We start from the raw sequence: 16979 nt of genomic DNA, 5'->3' as shown, positions 1-16979 counted from the left end.
CCCTTAGGGTATGTAAGGTCTCCCCACATGGAAATGTCCTTGGTGGGGAGGCTGAGGCAAAGTTCTCATGAGAATCTGAATCCCCTTGTAACCTTAACGATGACTTAGCATCTATTTTGGACATTGTATATAGTTTGTGTTAATTTAATATGTTCATGCTTATTACATCTAAGAAATATTTATTTGAAACATTTTACTTGTTTCTATTTATGAAAATCAATAAAAAATATTTTAATAAGAATCTGAATCCCCATAGGAAACAATAGATAAACCTTCCTCAAAGGTGGATTTAATCATTGTCATCCTCAGAGTCAAAAGAATAAGACTCTTAGGGGAAGATATCCCTTTTTCTTTTACCAGGAGAAGATTCAGCAGCAGAACCTGGGAGAGAAGGGCATCTGGATTTCACTACAATGATCACATCCTCGACCTACCTAACTAGATCATGTTGATACACCCGAGTTTGACAGTGGTAGGCCTCTGTTGGGGCAAGCTGGATGCAGCCTTATGCGATGCCTTAGGGAGATGTCCACACTATGGCCAGGATGCAAGCGAAAGTACAGTTTTGTACCTACCATAAATGTAGATGTCCGAACAGGATAGCATCTGCAGTCCTTACAAATGGGTTGTCCTGTCGTCAGGCAGCCCTTCGGTCGGCCGGATTCCAAAGTCTGGGTCTGGCCTCGGCTGGTGTCGCACTTCACCCGACGTCATCTCTGCTGGTCTTCGGGTATAAAGGCATCAGCCGACGCCATTTTCCTCAGTGTTTCTTGCCCCAGATGCCAGTTGCCCTCTTGGAAAGCTAAATTTTGGGTAAATGCCAATGTTTCCAAAAAGTAGAAGGCAGACACAAAAATAAGCATGTATGTACATATATACAAACAAATACACCATAAGAGATCCCCCCCCAGCTAGCTATTAGGAGGGTAAATACCCTAGGAGTACCACAGAGGGGAAGGAGGGTGGGTAATCCTGACTGCAGATGCTATCCTGTTCGACATCTACATTTATGGTAGGTACAAAACTGTACTATGTCCTTCAAGGATGCATCTGCAGTCCTTACAAATGGGTAGAATACCATAGCCAAACTAGGGGAGGAGGAAGAAGAATTATGGTGTAGTTAGGATCCCTTGCAAAACAGCAGTGGCAAACCCTGCTCGGGATCTAGAGTATAGAGGTAGGTTATAATGCTTGGCAAATGTATGCACGGAGGTCCAAGTAGCAGCCTCAATAATGTCCTTGGTAGCCACTCCTCGTAAGAAAGCTGTGGTAGTGGCTGTAGCCCTTGTAGAATGAGGCCTTATGTTCTGTGGAATTTGCTTTCCATGGTAGGAGTAACAATCTTATGCAATTTCCTATCCACTTGGAGATTGTCTGTTTGGAAATTGCTTTTCCTTCCCTTCCTGTTGCATAAGCTACTAGAAGCTGGTCAGTTTTTCTATTGCCCTTGGTTCTGTCCAGGTAGTAGCACAACTGTCTATGTACATCCAAGGTATGCAGCACTCTTTCCCCCCTGTTCTGTGGATTGGGATAGAAGGTAGGTAGGTGGATTGCCTGGTTTAGAGACACTCTGGATACCACCTTAGGCATAAATGTAGGATTAGTTCTCATGGACACTCTATCTTGATGGAAGATTAGGAAGGGTTATACTGCCATTAAGGCCTGTAGTTCCGAAACCCTTCTTGCTGAAGTAATCGCCAGTAGGAAAGCAGTTTTCCAGGATAGGTGTTGAAGATCTGCTGTTGCTACTGGTTCGAATGGAGGGAGTGTCAATTTTTCTAGCACAAAGTTCAAGTCCCATGCTGGTAATGGTGGTTTCCTAGGAGGTTTTACATTCTTGATTCCTCTGAGGAACTGCCTGAGTAGAGGATGTGAGAAGACAGGGGATCAAGCTGTATTCTGCAGAAATAGCTGATGCATGTATCTTGATGGAGGAGTAGGACAGGCCTGTATGGAGAAGCTCTGCCAAATACTCCAGGATGTTGGCAATATCTATCTTTGACACATCTTTTCCTCTTTCAGTACTCCAAATGACAAACCTTTTCCATTTTCCTGCATAGTTCCTTCTTGTTGAAGGTCTGCGGGCCTCAAGGATAATGTCTTTAACCCTTTGGGATAAATCTGGGTTAGTTGCTCTTATGTAATGTTCCAGGCAGTCAGTTGCAGAGTTTTCAGGTTTGGATGCATGATGTTGTAGTCGCTCTGAGTTAACATCAAAGGAATCAGGGGTAGTGTCCACGTTCCCCCCCCGAGACATGCTCCTCAGCAATGGATACCAATGTTGTCTTGGCCAATTTGGAGCTATCAGAATTATCCTTGGACATTCCTCTTTGATTTTCAGTAGTACCTTGTGTATCAAAGGAAGAGGTGGAAATGCATATGCTGTCAGGCCTTTCCAACTGAAGGATAGAGAGTCCACCTTCCAAGCAAGTGGGTGGTATGTCCTTGTGCAGAATTTCTTGAGCTGGTGATTGAGTGTGGATGCGAATAGGTCTATTTGTGGCATTCCCCATTTCTGTGTGATGGCCTTGAAGATGTCCGGGTGTAGCATCCATTCGTGAGCATCCGAGGTAGTTCTGCTTAACATGTCTGCTAGGATGTTTTTTTTTTTCCCCGGTACAAATATTGCCTGTAACTGAATGTTGTAGCTCAGAGCCATATTCCATAGGTCCAGAGCCATTCGGCATAGGGGGTATGAATGAGTGCCTCCCTGTTTGTTGATGTACCACATGACTGTGGTGTTGTCTGTCCTTATCATCAATTGGCCTTCTTTGAGGAATGGTCTGAAATTCTGGATTGCTAGTTTTACTGCCAGCATTTCTTTTTGATTTATGTGTAGGTGCTGCTGTTCTGGAGTCCATAATCCTTGAATGCATTTGTCCAGCATGTGGGCCCCCCAACCTAGGTCTGAGGCGTCCGTTGTGATGGTTTGGCTTGCTTGAATGTTGTGGAAGGACAAACCTGGGTTTGACTGGCATGCTTGAGCCCACCATAGGAACTCTTGTTTCAGGCATGGGATTAGTGGTATTTCGGTTTCTAAGCTGTGCCTGTGTTGAGACCATAAATTCTTTAGGTACCACTGTAGCTTTCTCATATGCAGTCTGGCATGGAGACCAGGATTATGCAGGATGCCATGAAGCCCAAGGCCTGCAGTACTTTCCTTGCTGTTAGTTTGTTCTGCTTTGTTAATGCCAAGAAGTAAAGAGGAAGTTGTTCTTGTTTTTCTGCAGTTAGGAATGCCATCTGTTTTACTGTGTCCAATTCTGCACCCAAGAATGTTCTTGTTTGGGATGGTATAAGTCTTGACTTTTTTGTATTGACTGTGTATCCCAGGGCTTGTAGTAAGCAAATGACTCTTTGTAAGTCTTGTGTCAGCTTGTTTTTGTTGTCCGCTTGTATCAGGCAGTCGTCCAGGTATGGATAAATTTGGATTCCCTGTAGCCTGCAATGAGCGATTACTGATGCCAGGCATTTCGTGAATACTCTGGGCGCAGTAGATAAGCCAAAGGGCAATGCTGAGAATTGATAATGCTCTGATCCTGCAAGAAATCGGAGGTATCTTCTGCAATTTGGTCGTATGGGGACGTGCAGGTATGCCTCCTTGAGATCTAGAGTTACCAGCCAACACTCCTTGCCCAGCATGGGAAGAAGTTGCTGTAGGGTCAGCATTTTGAATTCTGGAACAATGATGAATGTGTTTAAAGCGGACAGGTCGAGAATAGGTCTCCAACTTTTCTCTTTTCTTGGTACTAGGAAGAGTCTGGAGTAAAATCCTTTGCCCTGTTCTGTAGGTGGTACCCTTTCCACAGCTCTCATCTTTGTTAATTGAGCTATTTGTTTTAGAGCTTCTGTTTTTTGATTTGGTGGTAGGTTTGGCATTCCTCTTTTTACTGGTAAGGTGTGGAAATGAAACCTGTAGCCTTGGTCTATAGTTTGCAAAATCCACTTGTCTCTTGTGATATAGTGCCAATTTTTTGAAAATAAGGCTAACTTTCCACCTAAGGGTGCTGCTATTTGTTCCCTTGTAGGCGGTGTCAGAGCCACGTCACTGTGATTTGTCCTGTTGCAGTGGCAGTGGTGGTGTCTGTGCCTCGTTGGTTATTGCCTTGCCACTGGCGTCCTCTGTAGGCACCTCTTCTGGATTGATTTCTGCCTCTGGAACGTCTATTCCTGCCTCTCTGAGATTTAGAGGAGTCTGGAAAGGACCAATTTTTGGAAGGCCAGTTCCTGCTAAACCTTGGAGGCTTAACCTGTAAGAAATCTTTAACTGTTTGTACAGATTTTGCCTTCTCTTCCATTTTCTTCATTACTTGCTGGGAAGGAGAACCAAATAGACTGACCTTGTCCATAGGAGCATCTAATAGCTTTGCTTTAACATGATCCGGCAAGACCTGTTCTTTCAACCATGCATGCCTTCTTATAACTGTGCCAGTCATGGCTGATCTAAATGAAGCCTCCAGTGCATCATAGCCACATTTTAAAGAATGGTTACTAACCTGCTGAATGTTATTCACCATTTCTAAAACATATTTCTTATCTAAGGAATCATCAGAGGACAGTTTCTTAGTTAACTGATCAAGCATAAACTCTTGGTATTGGATCATATGAAACTGACCGTTCAAAGCTCTAGCTGAGAGAGTAGCAGAGGTGTATACCTTTTTTACCCCATCTCTCTAAGGACCTGGATTCCCTTTCAGAAGGGAGAGGGTTTTTCGCTGAGGTCGAAGCTACTGCCTTAGGCCCCTGGGAGATGGTCTCAGGATCTGAGTCTCAGGATCTGCAAGGGGAGCCTTGTATAAGTGGTGATGAGTGTCCGGTACCCTGTAATACCTATCGGGCTTGGCAGGGGCTGGAGGTAAAGTATCAGGAGCAGTGCAAACATCATTAAATGCATCATCCACAACAGGAAGAACTGGAGGTATAGCTAAGGGCCTATGTTGCGGTAAGTGTAGAAAGGTCCTAAGCCTTTTTCTTGAATCTGAGAAATCTTGTCCCTGCCATTGGAATTGCTCTCTCATGGCATGTAAGGTTTCCCCAAAGGAAAATTCCTCTGGTGGAGAGGCAGAAGGTATAGATTTCTTCAGCATCGGAATCTTCATAAGTAGAAAAAGGAGCCTCTGGATGGTCTGTATTGTCTGAATCATCAGAAGAGTCATCTGAGGACACTGGCTCAGGGGGCTCTGCTCTAGGTCTCTTTTCTGGAGGTTGAGAGGCCCTGTCTGGGTGAGATTGTGATCCCCTTATTAAAGAGATGAGATCCTCTGCCAGAGTAAGCACTTGGGAACTGGAACTGGGCCTGTGAGAGGGGGGCTTAACAGGCACAGACTTAGCAGTTTTGGCTGCTTCAGCCCTGGCAAAGGCCTTTATAGACATGGCTGCAGGAGGCCTAGCAGCACCACGTGCTGGGGTAGAGACATCCAAAGGGATGGTGTCCGATAATTCTAGAGAAACCACATTAGTAGGCAAAACTTCAGAGGCCGATTCAACTAGGGTAGCAGGGGCCTCGGTAGTAGTCATGGATTCGGCTGAAGATTGACCCATTTGCTCGGTTTCGGCCGAAACCGAGACACTCGCGGTTTGCTTAACCGTGGTTTCGGCCGAAACCGCGGACCGCGAGTGTCGGTCTTTTTCTTTGCGTTTCGTAACAATTTGAGAAGTCGGAGGATCCGATGGCATAATGTACGCAAAATCTGAGCCGAAAAACTGTTCAGCAAACTCCGACCGACGCCTAAGCGTTCGTCGGTTGAAAGAAGCACAGGCTAAACAGGCTGCTACGTCGTGGTCTGGGCCTAAACAAGGTAAGCAGTAAGAGTGGAAATCTTTATGAGGTATTTGTTTCCCACAAGTTAAACAGTTATTCACTTTTTCTGACATCGGCTGAGGCAAGAAATAGTCCCCAACGGGGTACTTAGCTTTTTAGAAGTCTTCGAAGTAGTATTCGGTAGTAGTAATCTCTGGATCTGACCGACCGGCACTTGCGAACAGCTTCTGCTTCGGGCGCCACACGGCAAGAAAGACTGAGGAAAATGGCGTCGGCTGATGCCTTTATACCCGAAGACCAGCAGAGATGACGTCGGGTGAAGTGCGACACCAGCCGAGGCCAGACCCAGACTTTGGAATCCGGCCGACCGAAGGGCTGCCTGACGACAGGACAACCCATTTGTAAGGACTGCAGATGCATCCTTGAAGGACATCAGCCGAATCCCAAGGACGAAGAACTGAGATGATCTCCTGATGAAGAGGAACTCTGGACAACCCTTTGTCGGTTTAACAGCGGTCATCAGAAGCCAGAACCTGTGAAGTGACCGGACGCAAACGACAAGCTAAGTCCTTCAGCTGTGCGGAAGTAGAGGGACCTGGAGGCATAGCAGACTCCAAACAGGTCAGGTCTCTAAACGCCTGTGCCACATCAGTCGTCAGAGGTGACTGCAAAGGCATCTCACCTTCTTTGATAACAACCTTAGGTGACCTGGCAGATAGGAAATGAGCATCACTTGGTACCCTAAACTTTTACGTGCTTTTTCCTCTTATGCCTATGGAGATCAACCTCAGCCCAACCTATGGATGACACAAGTACACGAAGACTCTAGCAAACTGCTAAAGTGCTTGGCTAAAATCTCAGCCCTATGCTTGACGGTTCTACTGTTAAAGCAAGCACAGAACAGATATGTTGTGTTCTGGGCCCAGACAAGTTACACAAAATGAGTAAAAATCCTGGTGTGGTATCTGCTTGCCACAGCACAGACTGTTATTAACTTTCCCTGACATTAGTTAAGAAACATAACAAAGCTCCCCAATGGGGTACTTGGTATGAGATGTCTTCTTTCTCTAGCGTAGACCGACTAATGCACTTGACTAGCACTCTGTTTCAGGATTCAATGGCAAGAAAGAATTGAGGTTATGGCACCGACTGACTCCCTTTATAACAGACATCTTGATGTCAGTCAGGGTATCTGCTGGCTTCAGGAGGAGGAGAAAATTCTCTGGCAGTTGGGCCAGCCAAGGGCCTTCCATGGCAGGAAATCCTACCAGTTATGACTGCAACAGTGAAACAAGAACATCTACATATCCTTGGCACTTGTTCCTATGATGCTGGTGGGGAATGATGGGTAAGCTGAATAGAAGAGGCTCTTTAAGAGAAATCAATAACATGATATGAAGTACAACTGTAAGCATATTTAAATGAGTTAATACTGAGAAAAGCAGGAGTGACTAGAAGGCTTGAAATACCAACTATAGGCACCTGCAGGCCTCTTTCACCTTGTCTTCTTCCTTTGTTCTTGTAGCTATCTTGCATTTTCCAATCCTTTATTACTCTTACTAGGCTTTTAATGACAGCAGCTGGAGGAAGCAGGGAGATGGGGATAGACACTCCCTGAGGTAGGGCAGACTTCACAACTCAGGCAAATAAGAATCTGTGGTCAAAAACACCTTTAGACTTTTAACTCGTCTTTATCAGAACTTCTACAAGTCTTATTTTTAGTATGTCCTGCATCCTCAAAACACTGAAGATGTAGCCTTCAGTAGAGATTTCCCTCAGGCATATTTACTGTTGATTTTCTCCAAGTGACATCCCACTCAAACCCAAAATTCCACTGGCATCAGAAATGTAAAAAAGGAAAGCAAAGTACATATATTCTTTCACACAAATTTTAGGTACGGTATACGCTGCTGAACTTGTTTGGCACAGAACATGGGAAAAGACTGACATTTTCCAGAAAAAAAAAAACAAACAAAACAAAAAAGCCATTAAAAACAAAAACAAGGAAAACAGCAGAAGTGAAACTACTCTCTGTAGCTGTGTTTCAAATAATGTCCTGGGTGGGGAGATAACTGGGTACTGGGGGAAGGGTTGACAGCACTGTTCTGGAAGTCTGGCCGGGACAGATGTCAATCTGCTGCAAAAATCTCGTATTATAAAAGTGAACTGCAATGGTGACCTTTACAAAGGATATATACAGAGTCTGAAACTGAACACCTATAAGCATCATAAAAGATTAATAGATCAAAAGAATTAAGTGCATTTAACGGCCTGGAACAAAATGCAACTGGCAACTATGACAGATAAGAGAGCGCCACACTAAGCTGCTCGAAGCCTCTACCTTTGGAATACGGCAGCTAAAACTGCCACAAGGATTTGTGTTTTATGTTGCTTTTTATGGCCAAACAGGTTCCTTACCAAAGTGAGGAATATAAGTCAAGGTGAAAGGCAACAATATATGAAAAGATGAAAAATGTATGTAATCTGACATATGGAAAGAATGTTACATGCAATCTTTAGGCGAAATGTAGGGAAGCAACTAAAGATGAAAAATGGAAGGGCTACAACAGGCTGATTAAGGTAACTCATTTCAGTACCAATATAATGAGGTCTTAAATTCGAGCATAGCAATTCTATAAAACAGGGTGGTAACAGACTGTAAATGAAATGATGCAATGAAAGTGACAAGGGACAGGTAAAGAACAAAGATACTATTGAAAAAAAAAAGAGAAACTCTGGGAAGATTAGCTGCAAAAACTCAACAGAACACAACTCCTTTCAAAAATCGTTTGTACACTGGTACGCAATATGCAGAATGACAGATAATGCATTCTATGATGTAGGGGGGCGTAAGCATGACAATTGAAGAATCTTAACAGCACTGCAGAAGTAACTTTTCTATGTTACTGTCTCCTGGAAACAAGTGTCATATCAGCATTTCTACATTACTCAACATTAAAAAAAACATCAAGATGATGGATACTCCAAAGAAGAAATTCAATGCTTTTACTGAGCATTTCAATTACTGATAGGAGGTAAACTTTAAATGATCATTAGAAGCATTTTTTTCAGTTTTAATCACAGAGAAAGCATTCTAAATTATGTATGTGATCACCACAATTTCACTACAATCAGAATCTTCAGTGTTATCTCCACATGTGGTTTTCTAAACAAAATGCAGCAACAACAAAAAAAAAAAAAGTAAAGTTAGAGTCCAAAACAGAGATGCATTGTCCCCATTACAGGATGCTTCAAAATCATGTCATAGAGCAAACAAAAGTCCTGAAGTGCACTCACACCAATCTGCATTAAGAGAAAGAAAGTTTCAGATTTTGATCTAAGACAGAGTGAGAGATGGTGGGCCGAGGCATTGAACTGTATATCTGGTACCTGTTCTGAATTAAACATTGTGAATGTTACACTCTATAAAAGTAGCAAGATTGTAAATCCTCTGTGTTGCTTTCAATAGTTACACACAAGCTTTAGGAAGAGTTTAACAACTCCACAGAAAATTTAATTTAAATATTTCCTGAGCTGACTTCTTGAAAGTAGTAGTATGAATTCTGCAATTCCTAAAGTACTTAAAAACTTGAAGGTAGCCTGTTTTTGAGAAAACATGGTGCTTTTACACAGATAACACCTCACAGTTAAAGGTCTAACTTGATAAAAACCTCAGTAAAACAAGAGCAAAACATAAAAGTTGATCACTATCAGTTCCCTCCTGGCCAATCAGCCCATTCATTTCCTCATCAGAAGAGAGAAAGTCGGCTGGGAGAGGCCCATCATTCAGACAACCATAAGGGACTGTTCATGATTTATTTTCTTTATACAGCCCTAACATCACTACATGCACTCAGCTTTAGAGCAGTGGACGGGACACTGAATGAGCAGACTGTGAAAGCATAACCCCCGACCCCTTTCACTTCTCCCTCTCCCTGCCTGACTCTTCCAAATGCAGGGCCACTAAGAAAACCCCAGTTATCTGGAATGGAGTCAAGGCTTTGTCACTCGATGCCATGGAGCCAGGCTACAAGTACTGAATTATTTGATGTTTAACAAAACCAGTAGTGTCAACCTGCAAAAATAAATACAGATGACCACTAACTCAAACTCCAACTATCAGGTAAAATGAACACCATTCAGTGCCAGGACAAAATCTGAATGTTTCACCTGTGGTTGGTATTAAGTATCAGAGAATTTTGATGAATGGCATTATCAAAGTTACACCTCGGACAGTTGTACATTCTACCCTAAGAAGTTAGGCAGACTTGCACAAGGAAGCCAGCCTGCTATGGATGAAACCTAAACAGTTAGGTAAAGTAAGAAAGTGGTTCAAGACCATGAATATAAAAGCTCTGGAGTACCTAGTAACATTTGGAAAGGCAAATCCCAACAAAAATATGTAAGCATCAGCTGGTACCTGTCTAGAAGAAACAACTCCCAGATGGAACCCAAGTATCACAGATACTGTGGTAACTACATTGTACGATGAGTGGTGCAATCCACAATGTCAAAGTTGCATGTACTGCAAAAACACTGAACAAGAAGCAGTTTATTCTATGTAAACATCCAGTTCTGCAAACAATGGTGCTAGTAAAAGCAGATGAGAACTGCTAATCTGACAAATCACTGAAATGAGACTCTGCAAGTGGAAAGAGCAAGGCAGGAAAGAAATGGAACAGAAATGAAAAATTTCCTTTGTCAGCTTGTTGTTTTTAACCAGTGCTTATAAAAACATTATATACAATGCTCCCTTTCCATACCAGTGTAGTTGAGGATGGAAAAATTGCTTTGATAGGTGTACTGCTGATGGTACTACTTGGTGGATTGATCCTTTTCTCCTTCTGGCGTCGATTACAGAACCAAACACGGATCACCTCCTTTTCCATGTTCAGTTGATCAGCAATCATAGTGATCTCATCTGATGTAGGTTTTGGGTTCTGCAAGCATAAAGAAAAAAGTACACCTGCATTAGGAAATTTCCATAAATACAGAAGTTATATTCACTATGGCAGTAATAATTTTGAACTTCTGACACAGAAGGTATGACAGCTGGCTTGACTTCCAGAACTTTTCATCTTGACCAAGCAGCCACCCTCCCCCCTTGGAGGACAGGGCATTAGTGTTATAAAAGGGGGACATCAGCCCATTCCCTCTTCAGTAGTCAGATGCCTGAGCATTGGCTGCACTGGTGAAAGTGATTCCCAAAAAAGTAGTTCAACTTGAAACCCTCAAACCCCTAAAGTCAACTCTGTGGAGGGAAGGTGCCTGGTCAGGAGAAAAAGAGACTGGAAAGGAAGATTAAGATGATCAGGGAACCTAACCCCACCAACGTTTGCCTGCAGGGCTTGAGAAATTAGAATATTTAAAGAGGGAATTGCTAATGTAACAGTAAGTATACGCAAACATCTACAGTTATATAAAGTCTGACACAACTACACCTCATTTATCATGTAATTCACTGTTGTAGTAATGACTCTTGGGAAGATTCTAAGGCCTTATGAACTGCTACGTGGCTTGCCCTTGGGAGGACATACTTGTAGGATGTGCCAGAGGAATGGTTGTGACAAACTGTGTCCTAGACAGGGATCCATTGTCAATACTGTACTGTTTAGACAGACTGGAGTGATTACCAAGTAGCTGCTTCCACGATTGACTGTATACTGAGCCATAAAGAAAGCTGTTGGAGCTGCAGTGGCCCTAGTGGAATGGGCCATAACAAGTCTAGGGATGGTCTTGTCAAGAGGATCATGCATTAAGGCAACCCGGTTCTGTCCTTGAAAAGCTTAGCAGAAAGAAGTACCAATGTTGCTTGGAGTAAAAGTGCATTACGAGCACTTCTGCCTTGCTCTGCTTAAAGCCCATGCAGATTAAAACACATTAGAGGAAAGATACAAAAGAAACAGAGCTGTTCAAGTTATGGAGAAGATATCTGTTTTCCAAGCCACATACTGGTGCAAAACTTCCTAATGTGTGTTTTCTGGGAAACCAAAATGATCTATTACTGGCACATCCCCAATTTATGGACCAAATCTAGAAATACTTCCCTGTATGAACAGCCACCCATGCACTTCTGTTTCTGTCCTGCTCAGCTGGTCTGATAAAAAAATTCTAAAGAAATGGGATGGAAGAGGTCCTGAAGGTTAGTCCCAATTCCTGAGCCAGATTCCAGCTGCTGTGCACTGCTAATCTGCACAGAAGGTAAGAATGGATTCCACCCTGTTTGCTGAGTGACTACATCACTGTAGTGTGGTCTGTCAAGGTGTGCAAGTCCCTGCTGCTAAGTTTGGACTTCATGATAGCTAGAATGAATGCAATCATTTGCCCTTTGGATGCTTTGTTCCCAACACTTGCCTTCCAAGCTATGTCCAAGGCATCTGTATAGTGAGCATCTGGGAGTCTAAGGCTATACAAAAGGCACCTTCAGATTGAGGAGCTTCCAATGAATCTGTCATGAAAGCTCATTTTTGGTGCAGTGCAGTACTGGGATAAGATAATAAGGGGACTGGGTATCCTGGCACCATCACTACTACCACTGTAGCTTCATGTGTAACCCTGCTAACAGACTCACTGAAACACAAGCAGTCATAAGTCCTATAACTCTTAGGAATTCCCCTCCCTGCAGCAATGAATCTATTGTACTACTGTCTGGAATTTTTACCTAGGGAGAGAAAAGTCCTTTGTTTTGTGTCCAGCAATGCTACATGGGATGTTAAGTTTATATAGATACCCAGGGATTGGAAGGATGACAGTATAAACTGTAGAACCATCTATATCTCCTCTACAGAGGTTGGCTGAATGACTGTCACCAGGTAATGGCAGATGTGAATGCCCTTGGTCTGTATTGGGCAGATGCTGGAACAAGGCATTCTATAAACATCTGGGGTGCAGCTAACAAAAGCACAAGGAGATAAACTGGGAATGGAAAACCCGTGCTTCAAAACACAGGAAAAGTGAATCCACCCTAGCTATGAGTATGTTGAAGGTAGGCATCCTTTATTTCCAGCACGTTCACCATGAAACTTGTGGAAAGAGAATTGAGAGAAGGCCTTGCAATGTTAACATCTTGAACTTCGGGACTTCTATAAATTTGCTTACATTTGATAAATCTAAGATGGACAGCCACTGGTCTTTCATTTCTTGGTGCAAAGAATAGTGCAGAAAACAAAAAGTACAGTTGTGTACCTACCATAAATGTAGATGTTCGAGTGCATTCGCTGTGCAGTCATTACACTTGGGTTATCTTGCTGGCAGGCTACCTGCAGTCAGCCTGAATTTCAAAGTCCTGGTCAGGCGTCGGTTGCTGTCGCCTCTTCCCTGACGTCAGAGCGCCAGGGGTATAAATGATGCAACCAACACCATTTTCTTCAGTTTTTCTTGCCCCAGATGTCAGGTGCCCTCAAAAGGGTAGGCTGTAAAAATTATGATCATAAAAAAGCATGCACCTAACCTTAATCTACAAGCAAATTCACCACATAGGTTGTATAGAATAGAGAGGTACAGATAAGTTCCAGCAAAGAAAAAGGGGGGTGGTGGGAGGGTGACCTGGACTGCAACAATGAATACACTCGAACATCTACATTTATGGTAGGTACAGAACTGTACTGTGTTCATTGTGTTTCACTGTTGCAGCCATTACACTTGGGTTGAACCCCAAAGCTGAGGATGGGTGGTTGGGTCTAAATAGAGTTTGGAGTGGCTATGAGGCCCTGCAGAACTGCAGTGGCAAAGCCTGCTCTGGATTTAGAGTAGAGAGGTAAAATGGTAGTGCTTTGTAAAAGTGTGCACTGAAGTCCATGTTGCATCCTCCAAAATATCCTTGGTTGGTACTCCTCTGAGGAAGGCTGCTGAAGTGGCTGCTGCTCTGGTAGAATGTGAAATAATGCCTTTGGGCACTGATTTACCATGTTGTGAATAGCAGAAACGAATGCAGTGGCCTATCCATTTTGAAATAGTCTGCTTTGAAATGGCTTTTCCTTGGTAACCTGCAGCATATGCCACTAAGAGTTGCTCAGTCTTTCTGAAGGCTTTAGTCTTGTCCAAGTAAAAACATAGCTGTCTGTGTATGTCCAAAGTATGCAGAAGTCTCTCCCCCTTACTCTGTGCATTTGGATAAAAGGTAGGCAAATGTATGGTTTGGTTGAGCCACGCTGGACAACTTAGGCATAAATGTCGGGTTTGTCCTTAGAGAAACTCTGTCCTGATGGAAAATAATAAAAGGTTCTACAGCTATTAGTGCCTGTAACTCAGACTCTTCTTGCTGAAGTTATTGCTAGGAGAAGAGCGGCTTTCCATAAGTATTTTATCTCTGCTGTATTGGCTGGCTCAAAAGGAGGCAGTGTGAGTTTTTCCAAGACAAAATTGAGGTCCCATGCAGGTATTGGAGCTCTCCTTGGAGGTCTTATGTTTTTGGCCCCTCTGAGAAACTGTCTTAGCAGTGGATGAGAAAAAATAAGTGGGTCCGTATTGTAATGAGCTGAAATGGCAGAGGCATGTATCTTAATTGATGAGAAGGATAAACCTTTGCCCAGCATCTCAGTTAGGTATTGCAAAATCTGAGGAATATTTGGTTCAAGCGAGTCAATTCCCTGAGTTTGGTTACAAGCACAGAATCTCTTCCATTTTTCTGCATAAGATTTTCTGGTGCTACTATGCTAGGCCTCCTGGCCTCCAAAATAACACCCATAACTGCTTTAGAGAGAGGTGTGTTCTGAATGATTACATTATCCGCTATGCAGCCAGATTTAGGGATCTGATTGTTCTGTTGGGTCAGCAAATGAGGTATTAGAGGCAATGTCCAGGCTGGGACTTGAGACAAGCTCTTTAGGATTGGGTACCAGTGCTGGAGTGGCCAGTCTGTGGCAATCAGTATCATTTTTGGCTTCTCTTGTCTGACCTTTAGGAGTACCTTGGAGAGGAGAGGCAGAGGAGGGAAGGCATATACTATAAGGGCTTTCCAGCTGAATGAAAGGGCGTCCACTTTCCATGCTTGCTTGTGATCAGTTCGAGTGCAGAATCTCTGTAGCTGGCAGTTGTGAGGGGAGGCGAATAGATCTGTCTGGGCATCCCCATTTCCCTGTTATGTTGAAGATTTGTGGATCCAGTTTCCACTCGTGAGGATCCATGAGGTTTCTGCTTAGTTCATCTACCAAAGTATTTGTCTTTCCTGGCAAGAATTGTGCTTGCAGATGTACTTGATAAGTCAATGCTGTGTTCCACAAAGTCATGGCTTGCCTGCAGAGGGGGTAGGAATGTGTGCCCCCTTGCTTATGTACCACATGACTGTAGTATTGTCCGTCTTTATCAGTAGTTGTCCTGGATGAAGTAGGTCCTTGAAGTCTGTCAGGGCATTTTGTACAGCTTGCATCTCTTTTTGATTGATATGAAGATGCATTTGGTTTGTGGGCCATGTGCCCTGAATACATTTTCCTGCCATGTGCGCTCCCCCCAGGCATAATCTGACGCATCTGTTACTGTCTGCCTGGCAGTGGGTAAGGTGAATGGCTGTCCCTTGTTGTGGTGACAGGCCTGTGCCCACCATTGACATTCCTGTTGCAGGCAGGGAATGAGAGTAATTACTGTTTCCAGGCTGTGGCAATGTTGAGTCCAAGCACTTTTTAGATACCATTGTAGCTTCCTCATATGCAGTCTTGCATATGGAATTAGTGGAATGCAGGATGCCATGTAGCCCAAAGCCTGCAGAATTTTTCTTGCAGATAACTGGGTCTTTGTTGCCATGTCTTTGAAGTAAGAAGTCAGATGCCTTCGTTTGTCTGGTGTGAGAAGCCATCTGGGCAGTTGCATTTAAGCTTGCATTTCCTTTCGTTTACTGTGTACCCTAGGCAAATTAGTAATCTTTTTACAAACGCCAGATGCTGTAGTAGAATATCTTTGTCCTTTGCTTGAATAAGGCAGTCACCCAAGTAGGGATATATTTGAATTCCTCTGTCTGCAAAATGCAATTACTGGTGCCAGGCATTTTGTGAAGACCCTGGGCGCAGTAGATAAGCCAAAGGGCAGTACAGATAATTGGTAGCGCATTAAGCCAGCTATGAATCTGAGGTATCTTCTGCAAGATTGTCTGATTGGGACATGCAGGTATGCCTCTGAGGTCCAAAGTTACAAGCCAAGCCTTCTTGTCCAGCATGGGCAGAAGCTGCTGTAGAGTCAACATTTTGAATTTTGGGACGTCCAGAAAAGTATTTAGAATAAACAGGTCCAGAATTGGTCTCCAGGCTTTGTCCTTTCTTCGTACTAAGAAATGTCTTGAGTAAAGTCCTTGTCTCTGCTCTTGTTGTGGCACAGGCTGAATAGCCCCCATGTCCATAAGAGATGAAACTTGTTTTTGTGCCTCTTGCCATTGACTGTGTGGCAGGTCTGGCATACCTTTTGCCCTTGGAAGGGTGTGAAAGTGGAGTCTGTAGCCCTGAGAGACTATATTTAAGACCCATTTGTCCTGGGTGATCTTGTGCCAGTTCTGTGAAAAAAGTGCTAGCTTTCCCCCTAAGGGTACTGCCAAAAAATAAGTGCTTGGCATTGGCAGAGGGAAGTCATTGGGACTGTTTTCTATAAGGCTCTGATTTGTCTTCTCCGCTTTTGGAGGTAGAAACACCCCATTGTTTGGGCCTGTATGAGCCCTAGGGTTGCTGCCTGCCTCTAGGGCATCTGAATCTGCCTCTTTGTGGTCTGTCTGACACTGGAAAAAACCAATTCTTAGAGGGCCAGTTCCTGCTAAATCTGGGTGGCTGTACCTGTAAGAAATCCTTTACTGTCTGCATAGATTTTGCCTTATCCTCCATTTTCTTTAACACCTCCTCTGCCTTAACACCAAACAAAGTATCATGCTGTAATGGAGCATCCAATAATTTTGCTTTAACATGATCAGGCAGATTCTGTTCCTTTAACCAAGCATGCCTTCTAATAACAGAACCTGTAACAGCGGCCCTGCACGAGGCCTCCAGTGAATCATAGCCACATTGCAAAGTATGTTTTCCCACTTGTTCAGCTGCATGCAATAAATCCTGCAAATCTTTGTTCTCAGAACATTCAGAATTTGTCAACATTTTTGTTTTATTGCTGATACTTGAACATATGAAACTGACAATTTAAAGCCCTTACAGCCAAGGTAGCAGAAGTGTAATTTTTTTTCCTCCATCTATCCAAAGCACTAGAATCTCTATCTGAGGGGACAAGTTTTTTGGCAGAAGCAGCCTTGACC

At 43.4% G+C, this 16979-nt stretch overlaps 1 protein-coding gene across 1 annotated transcript in view; it reads right to left on the bottom strand.

Annotated features, from left to right (window-relative positions):
• Nucleotides 1-16979, bottom strand: part of POU2F1 (POU class 2 homeobox 1) — a 1264626-nt gene that overhangs the window by 342935 nt on the left and 904712 nt on the right. The window contains exon 11 of the mRNA XM_044073100.1: nt 10525-10701. Within this exon, the coding sequence (XP_043929035.1) occupies nt 10525-10701 (177 nt within the window). The remainder of the gene's footprint in view (nt 1-10524; nt 10702-16979) is intronic.

The sequence above is a fragment of the Protopterus annectens genome, chromosome 5.part1, assembly GCF_019279795.1.
Source record: "Protopterus annectens isolate FY-2018-M chromosome 5.part1, PAN1.0, whole genome shotgun sequence".
NCBI classification, from domain to species: Eukaryota; Metazoa; Chordata; order Ceratodontiformes; family Protopteridae; genus Protopterus; species Protopterus annectens.
This window is presented reverse-complemented; position numbering and strand designations above follow the sequence as displayed.